This window comes from Colletes latitarsis, chromosome 2 (genome assembly GCF_051014445.1).
Source record: "Colletes latitarsis isolate SP2378_abdomen chromosome 2, iyColLati1, whole genome shotgun sequence".
Lineage (NCBI taxonomy): Eukaryota > Metazoa > Arthropoda > Insecta > Hymenoptera > Colletidae > Colletes > Colletes latitarsis.
The window spans coordinates 10551683-10565926 of record NC_135135.1 but is presented as its reverse complement, the minus strand read 5'-3'; the positions used below and the strand labels follow the sequence as shown (position 1 = coordinate 10565926).

The window sequence follows — 14244 nt, the reverse complement described above, 5'->3', positions numbered from 1 at the left end:
TCGTTTCACTCCACCTCCGCGAACGATCGCTTTCGTCTCACACACCATCAAGAGCAGTGAACTTCCCTCCTCGCCCCGTCGCGAAATCAGTGAAAACGTACTCGACGTACGCGTGCGTCCAGGAAGATGACGAAGCTACGTCGACGTCTACCCCCGTCGTCGTTCTCGAGAATCTCTCGTCTTCGTCACTTTCAGTAAGGTACGAGACCACCTCCGGGGCATGCGAGTGTTTGATAAACCGGTTAAGGCCCATCCCCGGATCTGTTTGCCTTTGGCTTTTGTAACTTTACTAGTGTTGTGACTCGACTCGGAGCTAACACGAAAAAAGGGTCCGCGATGGTACCCCGAGAGCAAACAGTCCGTGTGTGTCCCGGATCAACACGGCGCACGCCTCTATCGGCGACCGTAGCCTACTCGTTCCGGAGGAACACGCGGATGTGGAGGACGAGGCGGACTTAACTTTCCACGATATCTGTTGGCTCGTAATCGAGGAAACCTTACGTTTCGCTCGCTCCTTTCGGCCCCAGCTTTCCATCCTGCCGCGCGAAACTCTTCTGCCTAAACAACCGATTTGTTTGATTACCGCGGAAGGCGGGGCACCGGATAATTACGAAAGCATATACGAGCCGAGGACGAACAATCGGAGCAATGCTGATACGCACAGAGAAAATGCAATGTTCTCTAGGAAATTCGAAATGAACTGTGTCTCCTTGGAAAAGATTAAATTTTGGAACATTATTATAGAGTATCGTGCAAATTAATGTTAATGATTATTAAGCTTATAGCTTCATACTAGTAACTCTTTTACCACTTTTATAAAATGTTTTGGGTTATTATCATTTTATTTTTATTATCGCTTCCTATTTCAACTAAAGACTCGAACTTTTTGATTGAGAATGCACCCCATACAATAATATTCCCTCTTCCATGCTTGATTGTTAGAATCCTGGACGTCGAATATTAACTATCTTTGCCTGTATTTTCTGGTGAAACTGCACGTAAAATCAACAGAACGTTATGTACAGAGAAAATGCAATATTCTTCAGAAAGTTCGAAATACACTGTGTCTCCTTGAAAAAGATTAAATTTAGGAAAATTATTATAGAGTATTGTGCGAATGTTAATGATTATTTAACATTTTTAGCAAGTAGCGATGCTTTAGGTGCTGGGATACTGCAAAATATAAACAGTTGTAGAAGAAATATTTAGGTCGAGAAATGTTTGTTCTAATGGCGAAGCAATTTTCCTACTTATTTTTAAGAGAGTAGGCTAAATTGTTTAGTCTGGCCTGGGAGCTCACCCGATTTGAATATCATAGAAAACCTGTGAGATATGTGTAACAATGGGCAGAGTACTTAAAATGGATTGCATCGTTAAGAAAAAAAACGATAGAAGCAGTAAAGCAGGTTCCACGACTAGCAAATGTTGGAAAATTGTCAGAAGTTAATTGATTCCATGCTGAAATAGATAACATTCATTGATATTAAAGGAGAATATTTTTTTTTATTAAAAAGTCAACACCCCATATTATCGTATACAATATATCGCATACAATAACCTGTGTTCACATTAATTTGTACAATACTATAAATCTCATTTAGTTTCGGAAATTGTCCAAATTGCATATTGCTAGTTAATAGCGAACGTATAAACGCTTCTACGAATAACTTATCGACACCTACGTTATAATTTATAATATGGATTATCAATAGAAGAGTGATATTCTGTAAAAATATATGGGAAAAGTAAAATTGATTTTAAGATCTGATTAGGCGATTAATTACTAAAAAAAAATGACTAAAATAAATTTAGAGTACTCGTGGAGTGATCCAAATATATCACAATATTTAAAATCTTATTATAATATTAGAATCTATAAGAATTATAATAGAAAATCGGAGTAGAGAAGATTTGATATTATTGATTGCTAAAAGTGCTCTCAAACACTTGTTTAAAAATTTAGAAAAACTAAAGACTAAATTAAGTAATGAGTTCCTTGTTGCTATTCAAGAAGAAATATTCATAAAAATTCATGCATTTTTTTTATTTAACATCCAAGATAGATATACAGTAACGTTTCAAATTCTAAGCCGACCTTTTGGAAAATATAACAGTAATCACGATTCTCCTAAAAATACTTTGCGAAAATAACTTTCAAATCTTTAAATTGAAAAATTACTAAAATTTAAATAGCCAAAAATTTAGCGGCAATCCAAAAGATGAAGAATTTCGGAATTTTAATAAAGAAATTTTATATTTTTGAACTCACTAGAAAAGAAGACACCTAATCTGCAATAATTTTTTAAAGAAAAAGGTGTATCAGAAGCATCGTGTTCCTTAAAAAACTGTTCTATTATAAAACAAGTATGTTTTGTTTTGTAAAAGGTTTTTATTAAATAAGGAAATTTATCGATTCCATTTGATTTCTGTCTTTTTCATTTTGCAAGTTTTATATAAATGAAATGGAAATAATCATTTGCTTAAAGTTTTCTTATATTTTCGATAGATGTCAATATTACTCCAAAAATATAAATCTTGCAATATTTGTTTTTATTTATTGAGAAATATAATTATAATAAAGCGTTTCCACGATTCCATAACTATGAAATTAGATTTAATCTAGTAACTATTCCATTGCAACGTGGTATATTGAATTATTAATAGTGGTTAATAGTAATCAAATATCCTGTCAGAATAAGATTAGAAGACGTTCTATAAATGTAATAGGATTCTATTTTTGCGTATTTCTACAGCAAATCCAACGAAGTTATATAATGATAAGACTTGCAATTTATAACGATTAAAAATTGGGTCCATTTTAACCTAAATCTGAATTTTATCATTTCCTATTCCACTATAAGATTTCTGATTGAATTTTTACATTATTGTATTTGTAAGTTTTTTATTTATTAATACAAGCTCACCTAGTATTAATATTGTTATTGTTAATTATTAAAAACCGAAACTTCACGACTTTGAAAAGAAGCAATTTTCATGGGTTCAAATGGACCCAGAATCTATTGAGCGAGGATTGAGGTAATCGGTTTTAAATTGTGCGATTAAGAAACTTAATCAATATTTATATACTATTTATATACTATTCTTTAACGAATAATAACCACAGTAATCAATACTTTAAATGTTACAACAATCTGCCAAATTTAAGAAGAAATTTGTCCAGAAAGTTCGAAGTGGACCGAGTCGAGCGTTTCTACGTGTCGATATAAACCGATTTCGTAACGATAAAATTAGATTTATTCGTGCAGAAACAAGCTTGTTTCCCTAGCATATGTTTGGAATAATTATTCTACTGTAACACGGTATGCTAAATTATTACTTCTGGTCGCTGGTAATAAAATGTTCTACCAGAATTCAAAATATTTAAACGTTTGCATTTGACCGTATCAAAAAAATATTTTTCTACCATGATGCAACGTTTATCTAAAATCATCGAATTCCATGAATAACTTGTACGAAAATGTATGTTTTGAACAGCCTAATGACTTATCCAATTTTAAATTGAATTATATCTCCGTTGATAACTTACGATAACAGAAAATAAAGAATTTCATCGAGAAATCAATTTAAAGGGAAACAAATTTATTTACTTTTAGAATCGTATTATTTATTTTATGATTTCTTTTAGAGTGAATGTTTATTACAAGATTTTCTGTATTGCGTACTTCAATAGCTTTAAAATATTTCTGAATCGGTGAAATATAAGATAATAAATCCATTAAATCTTTATGCTTCTCCTCTGCCCATTCCCTTGAAGTAATAAATAATGGAGACAACTGTATGTTATAAAATACTTTTGGTCTCCCCTTTCTTGGCGAAAGATCTACAGTACGGGATTCTTCTTCAGCGTCCATCAAAGTTTCATAAAATATTTTATATGGTGCCTTGTTTACGAATCGTATGCACTATATTTTTATCCAGTTAATTGGTACTCCATTGCTATTTTTGGTTCTTTGTGTTGTTATTTTCGTCGAGTATTACCAATATTACATTTAGAAATAGATATTCAGTAATTTTCATAAATTTACATTTACTTAAGCTTCTGTTTAACAAAATAATAGTAAAAATTCTATCAAAACAAACACGAAGATGCAGCGAAAATTCTTCAATAATAACGAAATATAGTCGATACGACATAATACTAAAGGAAAGTTTCAATTTTCTTTTTAGTTTCGTGACTTGGGCCACTTTCGTAATAACCTACTTGTGAAAACATACATAACAAGAGCCAGTAACTAATACATTAATCGTGAAAACAATTCCAGCGAATTTAAGAAGGGTAACGGATTTATTTATCTACGAAATTCAAGATCCCGTATCGTTTTACAAAAATTGTAATCCGAACTTATTCTAAACGCGGAGGCAGTTTCTCAAGGCTCGTTTCGCCCGGTAGTTAATTTATGTTTTCCGAGGCGATTTATATGTCGGATTGAATTCCGTTTCTGTAATAATTATACGATTGGTTCTATCCAGCCACGATGGCAATTTGCAGTCGTGTAATTATAGAATTTTTTCAATTTCTGAACGAAATATTTCACTGCCTTTTAATATGGTTTTCCTTGATTCATAACCACTACGTAAACACTTGCAGAAAGTTAATAGCGAAGCGAGAGAAAAGACGGAGGAAAGTGAACGAGTATATCTTTCTGCCCGGCCATTATTTCCGAAGCCAAATAAACACGCAGGGTGTGTCAGCTCTCGCGTTGATTCTGTTTTAACGCTTAGTCACTCGTCTACTAATTTTCCCATTAATGATCTCCCGATGATCGATGAGGTATTAATGGTATTCGTTCCAACGAGGATGCCACACGACGCCATAACAAACCAACACGTCTCTTCGTTATCGGTTGTTGAGCGTCACACGCGAAAAGTAAATGCGTCGTTGACATTAAAAGATTACGTTCGAGTTAATTCGTGTTCGAAACACGGCGGTTTCTATTAAAAGACTCGATAATTTTAGAACGGTTAAACCTCAAATGGAATATTATCTAGTTTTCGCGAAAACGTCAAGATATCGCGAACGGAATTTAGGTCCGTGTTCGCGGAAACAAACAATTGCATCGAACAAGGGAAAACTGTATTAATTATTGTTTGCACAATTGCAACCGCGATAATCGGCGCCGAACTCGTTTCTTTGTCGTCGTAAACAATTTCAGAAAAAGAAAGACCCGGCGAGCGGTTCGTGCAAAGTAATATATTCTAACGACGATAAATTAATTTGCGAATATCTGTTTGACAGCTTCGGTCGGCCGAAACGTTTGTCGTGTAATTACGATCTAGGAAATACGGACGTTTTCACTTGTGACAAAAACTAGGAATCGTTTGGACGAGTGACAATTTTATTTCCTTGGGAAACGATTCAGCGCGTACGCGAAGTATCGGGACAGTTGGTTATTTTAAAATCACACTAACGGAGCTCTTTGTTAATAACGTAGAGAAATATTGTAATGTTCTAGATGCGCTTCAAGGTTTTCTGAAAGGGTGAAGGGAAATGTCGTATAATTGTACGTCGTGCGGATGAAGAAAAAGGCATCTTATATATCGCGGAGAGTCCTCACGTGTCACTGCATCATTATGTACATTACGGCGAAACTAGCTGCCAGATACACCTTGTCGTTAGTTCTTTCCTGCAAGTGATTCCACGAAATAATCGTGGCATAAATAAACCGCAATTATCCTGCGTGTACGGCGAAAGAAGCGAACGGTGGATAACGTGAAGCGTTTGAAAAAAAAAAATACTCAAGGAACAAATAAAATTAGTCGATGCAGTTTCAATATGGAAGTAAAATGAATAATTATCGATAACGATTGGCTACGTGCGTAAAAACTAGAGAGAAAGTGGGTAGAATTTAGCAATGTACACACACCGCCTTAGTGTGGCGAGGGCGAAAGCTCCGGCCACCAGCAGCTCGAAGATCATCTCTTCCTCGTACTCCTGCAGGAGAGTCCTCGGCGTCTCCCGTCGATACCGCTTGCTCGCATCCACTCGCGCACTTCCGGTCCCGCCGCGACTCGAGGTTCAGCCCCGGGATTGTCAGTGTCTCTCGAAATCGGTACCGATCAGATCGTACCGCGTGGGATCCACCGTACTGGTCAGATCGATGTCAGCGTGACGTAACAGCGCACCAGAAATCTCCACATCGTGGAACCGTGTTCGCGGGTCCCTCGCGCGATCCCGACAGATCGAGGGTCGAGTGGCTCACCGACAGTGCCGCGATTCGAACGATGCGTCCGCGGAAGAGCGCGTTAGTTGACATTCGAAAGAACAACGTGTCCCTGTTTTACGATCTCTTCGGCTGTGAGCAGACTTCCGAGCGGGAGAACCGGTGCGGTTGACCATTCGGCTTGCCGATCTCGTGGTGACTGAGTGGGTCCTCGGTCGCGGCTCCCAGTTACTCACTCGGGCTCACGGACTCACTACTCACCTCGTCCTCTCGCTGTTGCACGTTCGCTCACCGGCACTCGGGTCCCACCTCCTTCCCTCCTGCCTCCACCTCCTACGACACCCCACCTCCTCCTCCTTCCCGACTCCACCGTACTCCTCCGGCTACCTCTCTCAGTCCTCCCTGCACTCCCACCTTCGTGCACGCCACCCTCGCCGATCCTTGCCACTCGCTGCGTGGGAGATAGATACGCGTCTTGGCCCCCGTACCACGATGATTTCATTATACGTACTGTTAACCCCTTAAGCACCGTGTGTGCTTCGCGAACCGTTTCGACGATGCGTATCGGTCCGCGTATCGTTTTCGGTTTGTCGTCTGCGACCGGAGGAACTGCCTCTGACGAGCAACGAGACTCCCCCGTTTACTTTTTAACCCTTACGAACCACTCGTTGAAAACGTCACGAAAATAACCCTTTCTGACTGTTTGTATGAGAGACTTTGCACGAGAACAGTAAAAATTTCATATTCGTTACGGATATACAGAGTGTTCTGCATTTTTCCGTACACGCTTCAGCAGTGTGTTCCACAAGTAAAAATAAGACTAAAGTGTTATGTAACAACAAATTCGTAAATGTTTTTGTTAAGAAGTTATGACGAAAATATGAAATGTGACTAAACAAACAAATTTACTAAAATTTTGTTTAATGAGAGCAACTGCTAGTTGAGGCATGAAAAAATATTTTTAACGTAGAATTATGTAGATAACTTAAACATTTCTTTATCAGAGTTTAGTTTGTATCGTTTATCTTGGGTGCTGAAGTATTCTTTCTTTGATGATAACTTGTTGTTGTCATAAAATTTTGAACTATTATTCAAGTTTATGTTCAGTAAATTGCAAAGCTCACAATATCGAATGTTTGCGAAAGATCGATTTTATTTTATTATAAATTTCTTTTCTTATTTTAATGTCCTGAATCTCAACCGAGTTTCACAGTTCGTATTTTTTGTTATAACTTCTTGACAAAGCATTTATGAATTTTTTATTATACACTTTATTCTTATTTTTGCTTGAAGAACACACTGCTGAAGTGTGTACGGAAAAATGCGGAGCACCCTGTATAGTACGTTTTGCATTTGTGAAAACATTAACACACTTTATTAACACGCACTAATAAATTTTTCATATTTCGTACTTTTCCTACGAGAACCAAATCATAATCGAAACAGAACAGAAAAAATAACAATTATGGAATCAATAAACAGGGTGTTCCTGGGTTAAATGCTCAAATTTGAGATATGATAAATGTGACAGATATATCGGTGCTAGCTTATATTGATTTCAGTTACGGTTCTATATCTGATATTTTTTGATTCCGTCTCGATTACGGTTCTATTTATGTACATTCTGAATTTATGAAAATATTAACACACACGTAGTAATAAGCTTCAAACTAACATTTCTGTGCTTCGTGAAGCGTATAAAGAAAAGTTAAAATTATTATCGAACTTTATCTAAGATCATATAAATTCATTAAAAAAGAAAAGCAAAAATTATTTACATCAAACAATACAAAGTCACAGTTTTTTAAATTTCTTCCAATGCCTTTTCTATATCATTAGTATTAAATACAATATAATTTTTTAATTTTTCTTTCAACTATGCCCATAAATGTTTTACTACGTTCAACTTTGGTGGTGGGTTCATAACATGTGGGCAATTATAGAGCAATCATAATCTAAATATACATTTATAACCCAATGTTTCCGGGTCATTATCTTGATAAAAGCTAAGTCTGTCGACTATACCCAGTTTTCGAACAATATCTTTTACATTTTCTTTCAAAATGTGTAAATAATTAATCTGCTGCAAGTTCCTATCAATAGTACAAAAATTTAGATAAATCTAGCGTTAAAGAAATTTTGAAAACCACCTTTGACGCTTGCAAAAATTCAAAACACGTTCATCATAGGATCCACAAATACTTTTAACAGTATCTGTAGTTGTATTTTCAAAATTCACATACTATACGATGCCGCAAATAGTTTTCGCTCACTCTCGTCTTAAAGTTTCTTTTTGGATGAAAAATGTCGATCAAACTGCTTCGAACTCGCGTCGTAGACTGTCGAGAACTCTTTAAGAGACATAGGAAGAACTTTCTATAAACATATCGCCGAGATACGAGTGTTTATTTAAAGTAAAATAAGAGACGTTGTACTAACTTACACGAAATAAAAATTCCAATAGTAATTAAACAGTATAGGAAACCTTTGTATCATATAATGTAAATATTACTGTAAATTACATCGCAGAATAATCTACATTGGAGGTTGAAAATGTATAAAAAAGAATAAATAAACTTCTCCAGTCATCATTCTATTTTCCACAGTTTTCCAAGTTACTCGAATGTTTCAAAATAATTGTTACTTTGAAAAATATATTTTTCCTCCCATCAATTTATCCATTTTTCTTATAGTTTCCTTTAACATTTTCGATAATTTCATTGTCAGAGGAGTTGAAAAATTATACGCATTAAAAGAGTTCGGGAATAAAGGCTATTTCATGTTCGACCATGCACGGTTTTGTCATCAATGAGTAAGTAGAGTTGAAATATCAGATTAAACGAGTGATAACGTCTGGAGAATCCGTTGACGAGGACATATTCGGGGAATGGGTTTACAGCGTTTCTGGATTTTAATCTTCGGTTAAAATTGACTCATCGCTGAATTCAGAATCTTGATCGGCGGGTTAAAATAATTTGCATTAATTGGAGTATGTGTTCTGTCTCTTAAAACTCGTTGGAAAGAATTCCCAGTACCCGTGAATTTATCGTCTAAAATTTTCGACGATAGCTTCTAATTAATAAGTATAATGTTCTGTAATAGTCTATTGTTTAATAGTTTCCTATATTTGTTCAAATTATAACCTGAAACATAGTTCGATAATTCAATGGTGCACTTGTTATTTGACAGAATTCCTAATTAAAGTTTATTTATAATTTCACGAGTATTAGGTTTCTTCTAAGCAATATTGCAACGCGTAAGTTTAAGGTGTTTATATTACTATAAAAATAACCGAACCTGCATTGCTATATCTTTGATCGATGTTGCGAAAGGAAACGTATAAAAGTTTGCAAATGATTGTGGTGCGCCAGATAAGTAACTCGAGCGCCTTTGATATTTTTATTGTGTTTGAGACAGGCGATACAGCGCCGTATACGTCACTGATAAGATATTACGTCTGCGATTAGATGTGTCGCGCGTCGTTCGATCAGGCGTTTTCAAGATACTCGTTACACGTACTCGATCGACAGTATCATATGTTCCAATAACTGACCAGAACAAATAATGTCTCAATATCTAGTCATTCGTGTAAATAGTAATTATTCATTAAGCACACGTGCAAAATAAGAAGAATATTATCATTAATTCGTATTCTTTGATACTGTAGCTTTGTGCATTGAAAATTATGTCAACGAATACTTTAAACGACGAAAATTATATCGAGAAAGTTTCAAACACAGCTCGTCTAAAATTATTACACTTCAAAATAAAAATACGATATTAAACACCTTTTATTACACAAGCACTTTATAGTGTTTATGGATATATAGATACTAGGTTTTAAATATACTATTTTTTGGAGAAATTGAAACTATTTAAAAACCCGATTCTATCTTCGATCGTATGTTTCGATAAAAGTAAATAAAAACTTGCAAGTAATTAAAAGTTGGACAAGTCTTTTCTTTGCCCTTAAATTGTTTGACTTTCCGTAACTTTAAACGTATCTACCGAAATTATCATTTGTTTTGCATACAATAAACACAAAAATAGTTTAACAAGTTTTTGCAATGGAATAAATTGAATCTACTTGTTGTATGTAAAAAATTTGTAGTAATATTTATATTATCGTCAGTTGTTGGTACATTCAGCTAATCATGATGTTGGGCAAAGCGTTCGAATTGCTTCGAAAAGGTTCGTAGGGTGTTTTTATATGCATTGGTCGTGATCTTGGAGGAACCATGGTCGGTATCATTAGCGCGTGCAAATTATTCGAATATTATGCGCTGCAAATTAGAAAGCACCGCCGAGGTGGCCCGCCGCTCCGGGATTTTAATTTAACGATGTGCGCGCGCTGCTTTAACACTAGGCCCCGGGGACAGGTGAAGTCCTCCGGAGGACCCAACTTCAAGGGGATCGAATTACCGCGTCAATTATGGTGTCACGTCGTTAATTAACCGGTAGTCCAGCCTAACGGCGTGTCGCGGAAGATCCTACCGAAAAGCGAGTCACTGGGGACGTGAATCATCGCGTTAATACCGAATAAAAGCTCTCTTAAACGAACACGTAATAATGATAATCGACGCACGAGTGTCCAGAGATAGGCAAAATGTAATCTTATAGACGATCGAAGATTATGATTAACGTGAAATCACGTTCATAATTAAAACCACAATTCTACGAACCCAGAACTTTAATCGAGCTTGGAAGAAGAGTCAAAATCCTAAAATCCTATTTCGAGACATTTATAACTGAAACTTTCCTTTTCTTATAAAGCTGGGACCTTTGTTTTTATCGTTGAACAAAATGACACGAATAGAATGATTATTTTGCTTGCAACGAAAAATAACAGAGCTCGAGAAAAATGATTTTGGAGGTTGCTTTACGAATTATAATACTTTATTAATTTTTAATGGAAAATTATCCTAGGATGGAGACAAAATTAAACCCAACTTTTATACAGTTGTTATACAGAAATTAAAATAACTGTTTATAAAGAAGCAATAGAAACGAACACATGAAAATTATTTTTGAAATGATAATAATAACTTGTTCGAAATAATTTTTGCTAAGGTAGAAGATTGATTATGTTTTTATATTTTTCTTTCGTCGTTAGTCTTGTATATAATGTAAGTAATTGTTACAATGCAGTCTTGACCTTCGCTTTGTTAACAAAAAGTCTAAAACAGGAAATTCAGCTATTCATTAATGTTTTATAGAGAATTCGTTCGATGGTAAGAACTTTAACTTTCTAAAGTACTGCAAAATTCGTATCTAAGACTCTTTTGTTCCCAAAAAATGAGAAGTTATGGAAGAATAGAATTTTGAAATTCCCTTTGAGATGGTTTAATAGAGCTTTTTACTGAAAATTCCGATATTTTGACACGATAGAATACTTTTCAGAACTTGGGTGACTATTACGCGAGGGGAGCGGGGTGGGGGCTCAAAATTGTTGAGATGGGGCACGATTTAAAAAAGATTGAGAGACACTGGTCTATACGTACATCTTTAATCGAGTGGCAACGACTTTGTCAGACTAGTTTTCTGATAAGCATCAATGGCGTCAGGTAACGTACATGCTGCCAGGGGTTTCCCCGAGTTTTATCGTTTCTGTTCTTACATTATCATTACATAATGCGGTACTGATGCAGTCTTTTTCCTAACAATTGGCGTACCTGGGTTAGGAAAAACGGAAAATTCTCGTTACGCAAGGCTAACTCCTGAAATCGGTCGATTTCCCGACACGGTCGTTGTTTCCCACTAATGTTAATGCAGGTGTCAAGTTTTTGCTAGCCATTACAACGGAAATGCGTAGCACCGTTGCACGACTTATTCCTTCTTTTGCTTCGGACACGTTTCTTTGACTATTCTTTCAACAGCTTCGGTAATACAAGCGGGAAAGCAAGAAACAAACAGAACGTTCTGTCATGAATAATGGAACTGTCACAATTTTCTTTCTTGAAAAGAGAATGGATATCTTGTTTCATTTTATTTTATGTGATGATGAATATTAACCCTCTGCGTTTGAGAGGGTAAGAATAAAAGATATACTGGATATTTAATATAGTTATTAACGTCAGAGACCCAAGGTAAAGAATATTAGGATAATAATTATTTTCTTGAACCCTATTGCTTGGAGACGTCTTTCAAACATACGTATAATTTTTCCATTTCTTCACGATTTTTTTTCAATACATAAACGTCAGTTTGACGCCTTAAAAACCCAGCTATATTCGCCTGTGGTCAGAAGAAAATAGAGAAACCGCAACTTCGATATGTAATATTTCATAAACTATTAACTGTCTGCCTCCCCAAAAATCGGGTACCATTAACTTCAGCTTTTCAAACTCTATTTTACTAATTTTCGGAGCTATTTCTTGCAAGTAGATTTAATGCCATAGATAAAATTGTACATAAATTATGAATTCCATACGTAATGACTCTATAATTACTATTAAATAACTAATTCACGTACTACATACAGTAAAATTTCGAGTATTTTAATAGAATTGGAGAACAATCTATACATCTACCAAATATTTTTGAAAGATCAACTAATATATATTTAGCACATCATTTTCGGGGCTATTTATTGCAAGTAAGATCACAGATAAAATCGTAAATAATTATGAATTTCACATGTAACGAATTTGTAATTACTATCAAATAACTAATTCACGTGCATATTAGTAAAATTTCGAGTATTTTAACAGAATTGGAGAACAACCTGTACACCTACCAAACATTTATATATTTGAAAGATCAACTAGCATATATTTGTGATAGAAAAACATGAATATACATTATTTAACTAACAAGATCATGCGAATGAAAAGAAACGAATGAATTTGTAGGGGTAACTAAACTCGGCCGAGATTTTTCCCTCGTAAAATCAGCAAAGTGGTCGAAGTCCTAGTGATTGCCCGACCGTCGCATTCTTTGTTCGTGTTAGAAAAAGCGCGAAGGAAGCGCCACTACTTTCGTTCGCTTTCGAGGATCGAGCAAAGGATGAAAAAAAAGATCGACAAAAAGACCAGCGGCTCCTGGCTGGCAATGGCGTTCTTCCTGCAAGGAGCCGCGGCACACGAGCTATTCGCTACGGGCGAGTTTGCGCCTCCTCGACGCGAGGAGAGGCTTGAAATCCATTAGTTCCGTTAACGATAAAGATCAGGATCCCACCACCCACCGCGAGAAACCGCGATCGAGTGGTGAAAAAAAAAGAAAAATAAAAATCGCGGTTCTTCCAGCTTCTGGCGGAACGCGTCGATGAGATCGTCGATGAAGGAAAAAAAAAAAAGGAAAATACACGCGCGACGACGCGGTACGAGCGGAAAATTTATGTCCACGGTATAATAAAAATAGCCGAGTACGCGATTATGCTAAAATCGATGGAACTAGCATACCTTGAACTGGAATATCTTCTTTAATCAATCATCGCGCGGTTTTAATGGATGGATTTCTCAGGCGGCGACTAATCGACACTTTGAAAATGCCGTTTATTCGTTCGAACGAGGGAGAAGAGCAAAGAATATATTTTCCATCGGGCTTATAGGAACGCAAGTGCACGCAGGCTGATCGATTTTTCCGGTGACATCGGCTATTTTAAACGGAGCCACGCGCCGGTGTGCTCGCACGGTAAAACGAGATCGCTTCCTAGAATATTCGTACGAGACCGTGAGTCATTCTCACCTATTCGCATTCTCCGTGCTCGATGTTAATCCACCTTGTCGACAAGTTTGAGCTCCTCGGTTCCACGGAGTATCGTAGGACGTAGGCACATCCACACACATAGAGTTTACACACGCGCACGCGGAACGCGTGGAGGAGCGCGAGCGCTAACTCGAAAGGGGTCACTCGAACGATTGAGAATCGTGATCAGCGCACGCTCTGTAAGGACACTCACGCCGTATCGGATTAATGAATGACTAGACAGGAGTGGAACTATGAATGAACACCGCATAGCACTAGAGTACTATATAAGCGTGCACGTTGTGGGCGTCCTCCGCTCTCCGCCAATAAGATTCCCTTGCAGTGACTTGCACGCGGTCTAATACGATTACATCTG

The 14244-nt window shown here is 36.4% G+C and overlaps 1 protein-coding gene across 2 annotated transcripts in view; it reads right to left on the bottom strand.

The window, feature by feature from the left end:
- The window catches only part of LOC143347792 (uncharacterized), a 41773-nt gene extending 27798 nt beyond the window's left edge, over positions 1-13975 (bottom strand). Inside the window, exon 1 of one of the 2 annotated variants that reach the window (XM_076777318.1) lies at positions 13869-13975. In XM_076777318.1, the coding sequence (XP_076633433.1) occupies positions 13869-13878 (10 nt within the window). In that variant the 5' untranslated portion in view covers positions 13879-13975. Of the gene's footprint in view, positions 1-5885; positions 6358-13868 lie in introns of those variants that run through there. The other variant, XM_076777326.1, reaches the window with a different exon arrangement.
- Positions 13976-14244: the final 269 nt, after the last annotated feature.